Genomic DNA, 16,353 nt, shown 5'->3' with positions numbered 1-16,353 from the left:
CCCACCTTTATATTTTAGCTTAAGTCATAAAATTGTTAGAATCCAGTGGTAAAAATATTCTGATGACAATGGCCTCATGATTAGAGCTATCTAATGTGCTCTTTGTCTAACAGCATGAGCATGTAAATCCTTTGTGTGTGGAATGGGGCCTTTTGTAGATTCATGATGTGGTTGAACATGAATGAAAGAGCAGCAGCACAGGCCAATGAAGTCTCCATCAGTTTCTGGAACTCTACTTATGGGAAGCTTGTGAACTTACTAATTATATTTAGTGATGTTTACCTTCTTCCTGTTGCATCTCATTCTGCCAAGTGCCATTATTGACTCTATCTCAGAGGAGGCTGCCCTTGCTCCAAAGCACATTTAGAAATAGGTCTCTTCCATACAGAAAACAAATGTTACTTGGGAGTTCTGCTCCATTATGATGGAATGAGAAAATGTGCTGAGGACAGGTAGGAGAAAACATACACCCCTCAAGAGGGAACAGCTGTTTTACTGGAGAAAAAGTTGATGAGACTGGTGATCCTACCAACGGGTTATCACAGCGGACAAAATTTTCAGTTAAAGATGTTAACTGGCACTTTTAAATGCTGCTGAACCATACAGCTTTTATAGGGAGATGCATATAAAAATTGATCTATGAAGCTGAATTGTGTGGTTCTGACATACTAGCCCTAACAAAGAGTAAGCAGCCCCTTTCCCACAGCAGTTCCATTCCTCATGGCCGGCTCTTACATCATCCTTCTGGTTTTTGGTGTGGGAGCAGGACAGGCACTGTGGGCTCTCACCCCAAACCCCAGTGCTGTTTGGGCTTTGCTGTTTGAGGTACTGGGCTACAGGCTGCGAACAGAGTGGCTGGGAAGTGGCCCAGTGGAAAAGGATGTGGAGCTGCTGGTCAGCACCCAGCTGAACATGAGCCAGCTGTAGAAGGCCGATGGCATCCTGGCCTGGATCAGCAACAGTGGGGCCAGCGGGACCCGGGCAGTGACTGTGCTGTGCACAGCACTGGTGAGGCTGCACCCTGAGTATTCTGTGCGCAGTTTTGGGCCCCTCCGTTCAGGAAGGATGCTGAGCTGCTGCAACATGTCCAGAGAAGGGAAATTAACGTGGTGAAAGGAACTCTGGTCCTGTGAAGAGTGGCTGCAGGGGCTGGGGATGTTCAGCCCGGAGAACAGGAAACTCCGGGAGACCTTAGTGTTCGGTACACCGGGAAGGAGGCCTTAGCCAGGCGGGGGCCGGTCTCTTCTTCCAGGTCACAACTCACAGGATGAGACGGAATGGCCTCAGGCCGTACCAGGGGAGGTTCAGTCTCGACAGTAGGAGGAATTTCTTCACATAAATGGTGATTAAACTTTGGAATGGACTGCTCAGGGACGTGCTGGAGTCACTGTTCCTGGATGTGTTAAAGGGAAGACTGGATATGGCACTGAGAGTGGTGTTCGATCAAATGTTGGACTCGATGATCTCAGGTCTTTTCCAGCCTAACAGATTTTGTTTCTGTGGTCCGTGATTCCGTTTGAGAATACCTGGATGACCGCTCGATCCCTAGCGCCGGCTGGGGCCGGGCCCGGAGGCGGCTGCAGCGGGAACCGGGAGGGGGCGAGGCAGGCGGAGCGTGAGGGCGGCGGCACCGGGGCCGCGGCCGCCCCGCCCCGCTCAGCTCCGCCATGTGCCCGGCCGGGCTGCCCGCGGGCTCCGCGCCCTCACGGCGAGGGAGGGAGGGAGGGAGGGACGGCGGGAGGGAAGGAAGGAGGGAGTACCTGGGGGCCCGGGCGGGAGAAGGTGCCGGGAGGGGCGGCCAGCGCGGGGCGGGCCGGGCTGGGCTTTCCGCGCGGGGCTTCCTTGTCGGCGCTGGTGTCCTGGGAATCCCTCGGCCGCTCCGCCCGGCATCCCGGTGCTCCCGTGGGCTGCTGCGGCTAGGCAAGGACCGGCGGCGAGCCGGAGTTTCCCGGTTATCCGCAGGAGTCGGCGCCGGGCTTTGGGCTCCGTTGTCGGCGGCACCGGCGGGAGCATCCTCGGGAGAGCCCGCCCCGAGCCAGGTATCCCGCGGGCGGGGAGGGAGTCCCTGCCGGCTGCTCCTTCCTCCTCCTCTCTGCCTGGGCGAAGGCTGAAGGAAGCGGCCGCTTTCCCTGCTGGCTGGCTGCCCTGCCGAGGAACAGCTCCCGCTGCCCGGCTGCTGCTGGCGGTGAGCACTGATGTGCGCTGCTGTGGCTGCTGCACAGCCGAGCCATTAGGGCAGTGCAGCCAGACAGAAAACTCGGAATCACAACTTAAAAACGCTTCTGCCCTGCAGGTAATGCAGTGCCGAGCCTCCCCGAGAAGCTCTCCCTGCGCATTGTAGGATATGATTCTTATCAAATGCCTTTTAAGCGGGGTTTAAAAGGAATAATCAAAATTTCTGTGTATTTCTTTGAAAGCTCACAGCTGTCTTTCAGAATTAGCTGAAGAGGTAAAACAGTAGCCAGGAAAAATCTTTCTGCCTCAGACTTACGAAATCTCTGATGGTTTGCTGGGCTATATGTTCACATAACCTGTATGCTGATGATAAATAATATTGCACAAAAAGATTGTCCTTTGGAAATATCACATTAGTTCAGCCATTGTTTCCTTTGATTTTTTTTTTAATGTTGAGAAGCAAGATTATAATTTTGAGTAAAAATTTGGGTATGATGGCAAGAATTTTTGTAACTTGACAATTGGACTGATATAGTACTGGATATGTTAGACAAGAACTAAGCTGCTGGAGTTTTGCTGATTTGCAGTTACAGGAGGAAAAGTTATTTTCAAAGTCAGCACGTTTATGGTATGAAAATTGCATTCTTTCCTTATTGTGAACAATAGTTCTTGCTTTTAATCTAATAATTTCTGCTTGTCCTACTAAGCTTCTCCTTAGGAGATGGAGTGAAAAGCTGCAGTAATTTTCTTGTATTTCTTTGTGCAGCCATGAGATAGCAAAGGAAAAGGATTCCTTACCCTGCCTCTCTTTACAGAGCTACATCAGTTGCTGTAAATCTTAGAGAAAGAACTGAGATAGCAGGGGAAGTTGAGTTTCTTTCCATTTCTTTTTCTTTTTTTTTTTTTTTTCTTTTAATTTCTTTAGTATACCAGTTTGGCATCGAACAGCTGTGAGGCTGTAAATGTTGCTGTAAATGTTTATGTTCCTGCAAGTGGATAATTAAATGTGGCGATCTTTCCTCAATTTAGGATATGATTTGCAGGTCGTTACCCAGGGATAATTCCCACTAATGTCACTGGGACTTAGTTGAATGATTGATTAGGTTAACTTTCCTATTGGGCTGTGTGGTCCACAAAGTGCAGCGCTTGTGTGGGAGGTGTTCTTCGGAGTTGTCAACCCCATGTTTTCTAATCTAGCAATTTCAGGTCCATGACTTTAGGTTAAGGCAGCAATTTGGTTTAGGACTTTTCAGATTGAGTTCCAGAGGTCACTTTTATGGTATGGCATTGTAAGATTGTACTTGGAGCTAGAGGAGGTGGAAATGCAGCTTTTCATCCCTGTTTCTTGTAGAAATCCATCCTTGAGCTTGAAAAGTCAATTTTGCTCCTATGTTACTCAAGTTTTTAGACTTTTTCTGCATTTTACTAAGTATTTGTAATGTTTAGTAAGCAAAGGTTGCACTCCTTACCCCAATGCAGCATCAAGCTATACCTGCAAATCTTTATGCAGCTTTGTGCATTGTAATAAGATAAATTTGCCTTTGAAGTGCTGTTAGGTACAATCATTCATTGTAAAACAAACAAGGAAAACCTGCTCTTCACAAGCATTTTTAGGAGCCTGGGAAATGAAAAACTTGGGCACACATGAGTTACATGCACCCAGAAAAGGATGAGGTAAGGTAAACAAAACGAAACAAAACGCCAGAAAATGCAGCTGGCTGGGAGGCTGTCGCTGTGCAGCTTTTAGGAGTGATGCTTTAGGAAGGGGCTGTCTGCTGTGGGGTGCAGTCAACAGAAACTGTTTGGCTAAAAAAGGCTGTGTGGCTGCTGTCACTGCTCTCTGTTAGCCCGGCCAGTGTTCCCCTAAAAGAAAGGAATCAATAGAGACCAGGTCAATGAACTCGTGTGCTGCACAAAAACACTCTGGCTAAATGAGCTCCTGTACAGTCCAGGCATGCTGGCTGCAGCAGTGACATGCAGGCTGCATGGAGGCTGCTCCTCAGCACAGTTACTGTAACTACAGTGATTATCGGGGCCTGTGTGTGTGCCTGCATTGATCCAACCTAAAACAGCCAGGAATGAGCAGCAGCAAACCCAGCGCAGAATTTCTGGTTCCAGGGGTTTTAGGTGATTCAAATGATGGGGAGAAGCTGCTCCTTTTAAACATCAAAAGCAGTGTGGTCAGCATGTGAAGGGAGGTGATTCTGCCCCTCTGCTCACACTGCACCCAGCTCTGGGGTCCCCAGCACGGCAGGGACATTGACCTGCTGGAGCCAGTCCAGGAGAGGGACACCACGATATCTGGGGCTGGAGCGCCTCTCATATGAGGAATATCTGAAAGAGTTGGAATTGTTCATCCTAGGGAAGCAAAGGCTCCGGGGAAACCTTACTGCAGCCTTTCAGTAATAAAAAGAGGCTTAAAAGAAAAACTGGGACAGAATTTTTAGCAGGGCCAGTTGTGAAAGGACAACGGGTAATGGTTTTAAGCTAAAGAGGGCTGATTAAGACCAGATGTAAGGGAAAAAACTTTACTGTGAGTGTGGTGAAACACTGTGACAGCTTACCCAGAGAAGTGGTGGATGGCCCATCCCTGGAAACTCCAGGTCAGCTTGGATAGGGCCCTGAGCAACTTGTTACAGTAGAAAATGCTTCTGCTCATTGCAGGATCATAGCATTGCCTTGAACCAGGTGATGTTTAAAGGTGCCTTCCAACGTAAGCCATTCCCTGATCCTGTAGACTGCTCACCCAGGTACAGTATAAAGATGAATGTTCCTTCCTGTGGGACTGAAGGCCTAGAGAATGCTTGGACAGTTTAAGAGGAATCATCTTAAGAGAGAGGATCAGATCCATTTGTCAGGCTGCAGCCTCAGATGAAACACATCCTGCGAGAGGGTGTTTGAAGGAGAAGCTTCCTCATTCCAGGACATGGGTGTGTAGCAGATTCTCTTATAATTAAAATTTCTGTTCTCTCCAGAGCTGTATTTCTAAGTAACAATTTTATTTCATTGAAGTCTATTAAGCTTAAGGTTATTATCATAGATCCTAAGGAGAACAGAATCAAGTGTCATACAAAGTTTTGTCTGCAACAAGGATCATTATCACAGCCTGGTTTGAAAGTGGGCACAATTCTCATTGCATCACACCATATGAAATAGGGCCTTAAATGATGCACAGATATGTACAGTGTTTGCAGAGAGTAAGAGAAATTAGAGGTATATGTAGCTTGGTATGTGAGGAGAAGTCAGTCTCACAACATTATGAAACCATATCTGTCTGTAGAAAATTAAATACTTAAATGGATGCTAAACACTTCCAGAAATATAGTAGTTAAATATTTAAATGCATGTAAAGGCCAAGGTTGGAACAGGATTTGGAACAGAACAAATGTTTGTGCTTCAGAGTATAAACAAACCTCTTGCTGGGGATAAGTGGAAATTTTCTCCCGTGTCTGAAATGCCTAGTGCCAGACTTTTCTCTTTGGTTTTAAAGTTTTTTTTTTTTTTTGTTTTGGTTTGTTTTGGTTTTTTTTTTTTTTTTTTTTTTTTTTTTTTTTTTTTTATGAAGTCTCATATTCTGGTTGTTTTTTTGATACTGTGAAATGCTTTACTAGTCAAGATATATGTTTTCTTTTTTTAAATTTTCCTATTTGGCGTTCCAGAATATAGGTAAGGATATATTATCTTTGTGGCATTGCTTTAGAAACATGGTTTGAATTTTTAGAAGCATTTTTATGCCTAATAGCCTTTTCACAATTCTACTATGGACTTAATCCTTATTCTGTAAATGCTTAAACACTGGCTGGAAGTACTATGAACACTGTTCTTGCCAACATTGTTGTAGCTAGTGACAATTCAAATTGTCTTACTCTAATGTTTATAGCTTTTACAGTATGAGTGAGTGAATTGCCAGAAAAGTGTGGGAGATCTGGAATTCTCTAGACTGCTCAGGGAGTTGCAGTTGCTTAATTCAGTTTAATTTAAATGTTTGTGGCAAATTCAAGTCAGAAAGGCCTCTGACTTGATTTAGCTTTGACATTTTTGACTTTGGGATCACTAGTAAGGTAGATGTGGAGATGATAGAATTTAAATTATTCACTCTTGTGGGGGTATAATTTTGTAAACAAAGCTAAATGTGTTTATTCTAATTTTTATGGAGAGCTTGATACTTAAAAGTGAGGGGCTTGAGTCAATCAAAAAGTCCAGAGATGAGCTGTAATTCAGAGCCTTCTCCTTTTGTGAATGTCTTGTACCCTTTCTGCTGTTTGACTTTCCACTGCAAGTCAAAGCACATCTTGGAATGGATTGGAGGCTGTGGCTTGGTTGTGGATTTTCATACAGTACATGGCATTTTATGCAAAGCCAGTTCCTCCACATGTATTCAGTCCTGTGCCTTGTAAGGAGTATGAGTTTAAAAATTGTAAACAAAGATGAAGACAAAGAACCTGCTGTGTTCTGACATGATTTTATTTCATCAGAGCACACAAGGGGGAAACTTGTTCCATTGAAATGACACATGCATATGCAGAAAACCTGTTCTTTGCCTTGGTATATGCTAAAGCTCTTGTTTATTTTGTTTTGCTTTGATATATTTTAAAGTAGCATTTCCCTGCCTTGACTTATACTAGACCTGAAAGAAAAAGATTCTATTGTTTCTTCAAATTAGTGTTGAGCATGGCTCACCATGGCATTTGTATTACACCATCTATTTTACAGCACGGGTTACTGATTTTTAGAAACAATTTGTTTCATACCAGGCTGTGAGAAGAAACAGCTGTCTTTGCCTTGTCTCTGAGCATTTGTGTTGTGTAAAATCAAAGCAGTTAAAAAATTATTCCTCCATTCTTTCTGTACTATGGGTTGTGTACTTCCCTTGACTCTAACAGGGGCATTGACTGTACATACAGATTTTTTTGTAAGAGCATTTCCAGTGCCCTACTTTATTTCCTGTTTGTATCTCACACCCCAGTGGCTGGATCAGGCAAGCTATCAAGGTTCAAGAAGGGAAGTTTGTTTGGTTCTAGGTATCCAGAAATAGGCTGGAAGTATTCATTTTGAAGAGCCTGAGCCTAAAAGTGCTTTGGCAGCAGTGCAAAATGCCTCCTTGTGTGTGTGTTTTTCTCCTGTGTCCCATCTGCCTCTCACACTCTGTGTCCTTTGCATTTTGCTGAACTTGGTGTTGGTTGCTGAGGCTTGGTGCCAGACTAATGTGGCTGCAGGTAGCCCTTGTGCTAAGGACTACAGGGGAGTGTTGCCTGATAGAAACCTCAGCATCCATCTTACTAGCTAGTACAGCTAGTCTGGGACCTGTCTAGGTCACCTGTATCCCAGCATCTTTCCATGTGGCCTTAGTCCAACCTCCAGTGACTTCAAACAGTGACTGTTCCGTGTGCTGGGCCAGCACTGCAAAGAGCTGTCAGCACAAGGGGGTCTGACCTGCAGACACCTCTGGCACAGATATTGTAAGTCAGGGTCTGAATGTGGATGTCTTGACTCATTTGGTAACAGTGCTGAGGACTGCTGGATATTGAGCTGATTTGATCCCTCAGGGAGGAGCAATGCCACAGAACCAAAGGCTGCCATACCTTACCTGGATGTCCCCTCCCAAGAGCTGCAGATCTCTTAAAAAGTAAAGCATCCTGTACTGTACAGCATACTGTACAGTAGTCATCTTTAGACTTTGCTGGGGTGTCTAAGCAAAAGATAATGCAGATACCTCTGCATTATTTCTTCTTAATCTGTTCCTTCGTTTCTAAACTTCTTTTATCGATAGTCAGAATTCTGACTCATTCTCTATCTTAGAATTTCTCTCTGATGCTTGGTGAGAGTGGTGTGGCATTAATTTCCACTGCACACATTTCTGAGCTTGTTTTGATGTTCCTAGGTGTAACTGGGGCGTGGAGCCAAACTGTGCAATGCCTGCAAAGTCTGTTTGTGAACAGCTGTTCTGCGTTGGCAACGTGAACCAGGGCAACCATTTTCACGCTGAAGTCATGGTCGTGTGCTCTGCATTTGTGTGTCATTTGCAGGATTCAGGCAGAGTGCTGATGATCAAGGATGCAAATATGTAATGCAATAAAGTGCCATGGAGCAAGAGAAGAGAAATAAATGGTGTCTGCTTTGTATTCGTGACCAACAGCCTGGCAGTGTTGATGTGGTGGGCAAGGGCTGGTTAGAGTTCAGACAACTGCCCTCTCTGTGGTTGCTGCATTTGCTACCTGTTCTTTAAATGGTCTCAACTTCATCTCTTCCAGGAAAAACAAAATGAAGGAACTAGTGTCAAACAGTACAACCAGTATTTCTCAAGCCAGGAAAGCTGTGGAGCAACTAAAAATGGAAGCATACATGGATAGAATAAAGGTAAACTTAGACTTATTGTTGATGTTTTGAATTAATTGACTAGTCTGTGCTACAGCATGCCCTTAATAATGCAGAAATCAAGAATCTGTGTTGCATATTCAGTACTGCAAGTGAGTTACATACCAACTCTAGTGGGTTCTGGTGTAGAGATTTCCAAAGCCTGGCTTCATGTCTGCTTCTGTGTGTCCATCATGTTTGTCAAAAGTGGTATTTTGTGAAATAATTAAAATAGCTGGTGGGTGCACAGGTGCTCTTCTTTGTCACCTGTAGTTGAATTAAAGTGCAGCTCTGGTTTCTTGGTTTTTCTCCTTTAAGATTTGGAGTAAGTCTTTAAGATACTGCAAAATTTTTGGATAATGATGAGACAAGCTGAATTGCTTTGCTTTTTGTTTTAGTGCAGATGCCATTGCACAAAAAAGTGTATGATTGCAGCGTGCAGTTATGATTCTTCACACTTGATAACATGTTGTATGTGAAGATTTGGTTCCATCATGCCTCTTGTGAATTAAATATTATCATTAAAGGCACTATTAAACAGAGGTTTTCAGTTTTTTAACCAAAAAATCCCGTGGATTATTCGTGCATGTCATTCTGCTTTCCACTAGGCTAAAATTTTGTGAAATATCAAGCACCTAGAAGCTAAAAATGCCATAGAAGTTTTTAAGAAAGCAATGCTCATTTGTTTTGCTCTCTTCTTCTGAAAATAGGGAATAATTATTTTGATAAAAAATCCAGTCTCTACAAGGAAGAAGATTTTAGTCTTTCCATCTTTAAAAAGTAATGCATTGAAATTACCCAGTTCTCTACAAACAACTGTAACTTGAGTTGTTACAAACTGTAACTGACATTATTAAGTCAGTAGGACAATTTAAAAATGTTGTACATTGAAATTTTCATGTAGTCTTAACTCAGGCTGTTTGTCCATCCATCCTGTGTGCTGTGGGGACAGTAGTATATAGTTATGATTTTTAAAATAGTCTCAGATCACAGACTCACCAGCTGAAGAAGTAATATTTCTAATTCAGAAATGAGTGGTCAATCTTGCTCATATGATAAAAGACATTTCAGTCACTGTGTTTTGTGGCAGTTTTTAATGATGTCTTGTAAGACCACTGAATTTGCAAAAGTAGTTTCTCTATTTCATAGAGTGTCACAAATTCATCACAAAACCTGTTCACAGGGACAGGTGTTTGCTTCCTGCAGTAAAAGAAGGTTTGCCTTGGTTAGTCCCAGCTCAGGTCATGTTGTAGCTGCAGGAACAGAACTGACAAGGGTGGGTGTGGGTGGCAGAGGAAAGGGTTGGAAAGATCAAAATCAAAGTTGTTTGGCATTTGAAATTGTCCCAGTTTACTGGCATTTGAAATTGCTGATTCTTAGTAGATTGCCTTAAATTTGCTTCTATATATGCAGTGGTAACTGTCACGTCCCACATCATTAGGTCAGCTTTGCAAATAGCTCCATTAGTTAGGTGTATAACATTCTTAATTACATGTGCAAGAAAGACATAGCTGCAAGAAAGACACAGGTTATTTTTACAGTCAGTTTAATTAAAATGAACACAGTTATTACAAATGTGGCAGACCTAAAAAACAGGTAGCTTAAAAGTGCAATTATTTCACTTTTTGAAACAGCCTGGGACCAAAAACACACCAAAGAAAATTTGGCATGTTTCAGAATTATGAGCGCTCCTACACTAACATAAAACAAATATAACTTTTCAAATTGCCCTAACTTCTAGAATTTCTCTGAACAAGCATATGAGGGATTTTGAGAAGCTGTTGATGGGCTTTTTATTCCTTCAAAATCTGCTTGGCTTTTTAATCTTCAATCAGTTAAGTGTGTGTTTCAGCACAGTCAAATTTTATCAAGGGACTTTCCAGTGGTTTCAACAGGAGATTTTAAGTTCTCAGATCATTACTGTAAAAGTAGATAAATGAACTTACTTCCTTTTTTCTTAGTGTTTTGCATCTGATTAAACTAGTTAGACATTTAACAAAATACCAGATAATTTAATTAAACCCTCTTTTGCAAACTGCCATAGCCAAGTTGTTATTGCCACAATAGGCAAGACCACATTGCTAACATGGAAGAGGTGTCTGTGTTACTGACTGGGAAAATCAGAAGCTCCAGTTTATTTTTCTACTAGAGGGGCACTTTGTTTCCAATGCACAGTAGCTGCTGTAACCAGCAAGAGTTGGGTCTACACAATTGAAATGCTGTAGTTAAAAGTATGTTGATAGATGCTGACTCCCCACTGTGTTCTGGATTTTTCAACTAATTTAAGAAGTCCTGTTAAGTCCTCTAGCCAGTCAGAGCAGCAAAGAAGGACTGTGTTCTGAGGTTCCACAAAGACAACTCGCTGCTGAGGTGTGAAAGAAGCAGGACACTCGAAAGAGGAGGATGGAGTTACTGTTGTACTGATCAGTAGCTGGAAGGAGGATTACTGTGGGTTTTAAACCATAGGAATGCCAGAAGGATCATAACTGAACCTGTCTTACCTGGCAAAGGAACAGCTAGAGTTATAAAGGAGAAGTAGGAAGCTGGAAATGCAGATTCCAAGCTAGGAAACACCAAAGTAAATCAGGTGAACAGTGGCCTCATGTCTAATAGAATAATGTGTCTTCTAACGATGCTAGCAGTAAAATTGAGAAAGCAAAGTTACTATTGGTGCTTATCAGAGTTGTCCTCAGAATAAAGCACTACTTAATCTTCTCCTTGCAAGCAGAAAAGCAAGAGTGCTCTGACATTTAGGACCCTTGGCATATCAGTCATCATTCCATTTGCTTTTTCCTAAGGAAGATAGGAAGTATTCCTAACTGGTCTTGAATAGTGTTGGGAGATGAACAGTGAGAATGCCAATAAATGTGTGTGAGTGTCTTTGTTTTAGATGTAAAGGATAAGCAAAGTGGGTGTTGTAGCAAGGATGGTAATTAGTCACAATCCATGACAAGGCAGAAGACATTGTAATTGCAGCATTTTGCCCTGTCACTGAAGCTTATAATTATTAGTGCAGCCAACAGGATGTACTAACTCTGGCAGTTTTTATCACCTCTGCTATTCTGAAATATAATGGTAAAATTTCACAGTCCTCCTGAGACTTAATTCTTTAAAGCATCAGGGTTGAGTGATTTGTTGGATTTTTTTCCCTATTGTTAATTTGATAACCAGATGTGGTTTTTTGTGAGAGTAAAAGTAATTCTACAAAATGTGAGATCAGTGTGATACATATATATTCAATCTTTTAATCCATACACCTTAAAGGATTTTTTAAAAATGAGATGTTAACTTTCTGATAGAATTCATCAATCAAACTGGAGTCTGATTTTTTCTCTTTAGCCACTTCTGCAATATGTATAAATTACTCTGAATTTGCAGACCAAGCCGTATTGCATAGGAAAGCTGACATGATAAATGTGTTCACTTCATTTGAATATTCAAATCCCATGCATTTATTTTAATTCTTAGGAAAAGCTATTCTGAAGCTGTCCAGCAACATTGAGCTACAAATAACCCCGAAGGCGAGTAACAGCTAGGATAGATTGGGCTGCATTGCCATCCTTCCATGGCACAGTGGGACGATCACACATCAGTGTGCGCAGCACAGCCCCGGCCGTGGGGCACCTCTGGGTGCCTGTGCCAAAGCACCATCTCTGCTGGAGCCTTGTGCCATGCTCAGGGCACAGGCCTTCCTGCTCTTCCCAACAATGACTCTGAGAAGGAAGCTTGCTGGAGGCAATATTGTATTTTGCTCTTTTTTGGGCCACAGGTCTGGCTCTGCCAACGCCGCTCACAGCCGCAGGAACTCCTGTTCTCATTGCTCCTGGACTGTGATCGGCTCATTTAACTCCCTGTTGTGAATGGTCATTATTCCACTGTGCAGGCCCAAGTTACTCTGCTTTTAGTGAAGAAATGGCTATAATTCACTTTTTTTTATGACTGCTGTAATCCCAGTGGGAGGATTTTTCCTCTCAAAACCTTTTATTTGTTTAAACGATGAAAATATATGATCTAGTGCAGGTTTAGTTTGTGACAAAGATCATGTTCCTCAGTTTCAGGTTAGTTTTTAAATAAAATTTACTATGGTTTGCTTAAAAGCAAACTAAAATGTGACTTAAACAGTATGACATTGAAGGAAGGGTTTCTCTTCACAGAAAGGGGTGATGGGGCATTGGAGTGGGGTGCCCAGGGAGGTGGTGGAGTTGCTGTCCCTGGAGTTAAAAAGAGACTGGATATGGCGCCAAGTGCCATGGTCTAGTTGACAAGGTGGCCTTAGGTCAAAGGCTGGACTTGATAATTTCAAAGGTCTTTTCCAACCCAGATGATTCTGTGAATGTGCTACTCTGCATCACAACATTCTTACCAGCATTATAGGACAAGTTAGATACATAAATGTATGCTGAGCTTTTACTAGTGAAACATCCTTTTTTTTGGTTATATCATATCAAAGCACAGTAATATGTACAGAAACAGGAAATTATATTATTGGGTTTCTCCCTCCCAAGAATGTGGTCTGAAATTGTACTTCTCTTCCACTGAATGAAAAGCAATATACTTGGGCTGATGTTGCTTATCCATGCATGAAACTAACAAGATCATTACAGGAAAATCATTACAATCCTTTGTACTTTGAGGTCTGTAACTTTCAACATATTGAAACATTTTTGTTTTACCTGCTTATTTCGTGAGAAGCAGTGCTCCTTGTGAATCTCTCTCTGATTTTTTCATTTTTCTGTTTCACCTGTGCCCAGCAGCCTTCTGTTCATATGTAGTGTCTCTGCCACCTTTTTGTCTTACAGGCCAATTCAAAGACAAACTAATTTTAAATAACCTTAACATTCTTACTTCCTCCATCAGGGGAATAGTCTATACTGGGGTGCCAACCACAGGTTCTCCATAGGTTTAAGCATCCTACAAAGACATACAGAAATTAAAGAAATAAAGTCTGTAACCATCTTCAGAAGTTCATTCAGATTTCATGCAAATTCTGATTCAATACCCATTGACTTCATAGATCTAATCTGAAGCCTACAATAGCTGGGTTCATGTCAAAGCAAGCAGGGCGTGGGGAAGCTTAAAGCAAACACTGGGGACACGCCTGCTAGAAAAATACCAGAAATGGGATTTGTTTCTTCACTTCACTGTAGTTGTGCAAACATGCTGACCCTGGTGTTTGATGGGGGACAAGCTGTCACGGTGCTCAGAGAAAAGACTTCTTTGTAAAGACTCCAGAATTCATTTTCTCAACTATCAGAATATTGAAAACCCAACAATTCACCAAAGCAAAGAGATAAAGATAGCTGAGAATATCTTACTGACTGATCAGAACAAAAAAAATTGTATATACCTTCTAAATTATTGAAAAAATAAATGAGTCGCTATTGGCCTACTGCCACCAATATTCTTATGGCACAAAGCTGCAAAAATTACAAGGTTTAATATTTCATTTTTCATTTACTGCAAAATAGCTTGCGTTGCAAATATTTAACACGCTGCTACATTTTTGTATGTGTTTGTATTTTTATAGACTTTTCAGTAAGTATAAACCCATGTTCTGAATTTGGAGACTTGAGAATTATTTATTTTAGAAGTATAAAAATATTAAGTTAAAAAATATTAATATACTGCTAAAATTTAAATGAATGCTATGAATAAAGGACTACTTACAGTAATTTACTAAGCAGAAGACATTAGTCTTGCTTCATTGAAAAGAGCAGTATTTAGCTTAAATGAGAGCTATGACACATGATGTTCAAGTTTTGTTCCTGATTTATTATTTCTTTTTAATCCCATGGTCATGTGCTTAAAGAACTTCTTATTTTGCAACCTGAGGAGCAGAGGGTAGAGTCTGTGTGGAAAACCTTTAAACCAATGCATGAGAGTAAAAGCTGAAGCAGGTTTCTCTACAGAAACAGACATTTCAAGGAGAATCCTTATTGCTTATGGGTGGTTATCATATAAATGTTTTAATGACTGTGTGCTCCTGACCTCCTCCTGATGCAGAGGAGCAGCTTGACATGGATGATATCAATCAATACCACCTATGTCACTATGTCAGATATAAAATGTGTGTAAGGATTACTAGGCCTGGGAAGAGCAAATTGAGAGATGTGTCTAATATTTAAAGGATAAAGCAATCTACTCCCTGTTTTATGATATCTTCCATTATCATTTGTTCTATGAAAAATATTTCTGCAATTCAGATTGGTTCAGAATTAAGTGTTACAGTAGTTCTCTCTTCTCTTCTATTAGGTATCCAAGGCTGCAGCAGATTTATTGGCATATTGTGATGCACACATTGGAGAAGATCCCCTTATTATTCCTGTACCTGCATCTGAAAATCCCTTTAGGGAGAAGAAACTGTTTTGTACTATCCTTTGAGTCAGTTTTCAATTAAAAATGTCATCTGCTAAAACTTGGTATCAGTGTTGCATGCTTTTAGCATTTTTTTCCTCAGATGTCAACACTTACCCCATAACTACAATATTTTTGGAAGATAGTGCAATTTTGGCTAAAAACCCTCCTAAAATTAAAAAAAAAAAAAAAAAAAAAGAAAAATTCAAGGTAATGCTTATCTTTCAGAGCAATGTACAAGTTTAATTTCAGTACTTCATAAATATTCTTTTGGTCTTAGTGAAAATACCAAGTACAGTATCAAATTGTAGATATCTTTGCCAGTAATAGATTTTTCTGGGATCTAAGTGAGTCATATCAATTCTTGAAGCTATTTTTAACATTCTTATTTTCTTTGGAAGGTGAATTCAATTCAATTGCCTTTACAAATTTCTATCTAAAGAGTGTAGTGTGACCTTTTCCTCAAGTAGCACTATTTAGGAAAAGTCCCAGTGGTTTACAATGTTTACAGTGATTGGTCTTATACAGTAAGTGGTGTCTATAAATGTTTTCTGAAGACTGTTTTTTCTTGATTACAAAAACAATCCTAATAAAGTGCCATTGTAGCTACGAGCAGAATGAAGATGTATAGTTACACATCAGGATTGCATCAATAAAAATGTAGAAAAATGTGGTTGCTTGTATCTTATTTTGAATGGTAATGATTTAAATTATTTAGAAAGTAAACTGAACTGTGAAGTAAGTGTTCCTGAGAGTTTTAGTGGGACGTGTAAAACTGCCCTGAACAGCACAGGGAGAGGGAATTAAATTTTCTGAGCAGCCCTCTGCATGCTTTTGCCTGTGAGAGTAGGACTTTATGGGGATGTAGAGTAATGGTAAATAAATATTTTTCTAGGATATGCAGCAAGACCACTGTGCTGTTGACAGCCACTATGTTTGTACATTTTGTGGCCACAGATTAGTTAAGTTGTCAGCAAGTAATTTGTGGAGGTTCTGGGATTTTTTTTTTCAATTTTAAAGTGCAGTGAGAGGAAAAGAATGAGATGTGAAATAAGACTGCCTTCTTCATGAAGTAAAATTAAGCTCCTACAAGGCACCTGATGGAAGCAACTGTTACTTTAGAGACTTGTTTTTTTGTTCTTCTTCTCCTTATTAAAAAATGAAAGCTCTTTTTCAATCTCATGCATTAGGACAGTTGTCTCAGTGCAGTACCTGATATGTTCAGGGTGTCAGCCAGTCCCATAAGGCAGGAGACAATTTTGCTGGAGAACTGCACCAGTCTGAGCTGAGACTCTGAACAGACACCCATAAAAGATCAAGCTTCCTCCCTTCCTCTGCACAAACTTGTATTCCATCAACATCTTAAATACCTGCAAGGCAACAAACTAGCTGAGGAATTGAGGGCCTTGGGGTATTCTTAAATGCTGAATTTAGATGCTGAAAAGGGCTGCTTGGTGAACAAAGCCACGT

The 16,353-nt window shown here is 41.2% G+C and overlaps 1 protein-coding gene across 3 annotated transcripts; it reads left to right on the top strand.

Moving 5' to 3' along the window:
* The first annotated feature begins 1,778 nt into the window (after positions 1-1,778).
* GNG4 (G protein subunit gamma 4) lies at positions 1,779-15,556 on the top strand. Of its 3 annotated transcripts, none has more exons than XM_059468273.1 (3): positions 1,779-2,039; positions 8,427-8,532; positions 14,782-15,556. In XM_059468273.1, exons 2-3 carry the CDS (start codon positions 8,437-8,439, stop codon positions 14,908-14,910), a joined length of 225 nt encoding a protein of 74 aa, XP_059324256.1. In that variant the 5' UTR covers positions 1,779-2,039; positions 8,427-8,436; the 3' UTR covers positions 14,911-15,556. The 3 variants fall into 3 exon arrangements, with proteins under 3 accessions (XP_059324256.1, XP_059324257.1, XP_059324255.1); XM_059468274.1 differs by lacking the exon at positions 1,779-2,039 and adding an exon at positions 2,058-2,293; XM_059468272.1 differs by lacking the exon at positions 1,779-2,039 and adding an exon at positions 8,072-8,329.
* The last annotated feature ends 797 nt before the right edge of the window (positions 15,557-16,353 follow it).

Source organism: Ammospiza nelsoni, chromosome 3 (genome assembly GCF_027579445.1).
Source record: "Ammospiza nelsoni isolate bAmmNel1 chromosome 3, bAmmNel1.pri, whole genome shotgun sequence".
NCBI classification, from domain to species: domain Eukaryota; kingdom Metazoa; phylum Chordata; class Aves; order Passeriformes; family Passerellidae; genus Ammospiza; species Ammospiza nelsoni.
This window is presented reverse-complemented; position numbering and strand designations above follow the sequence as displayed.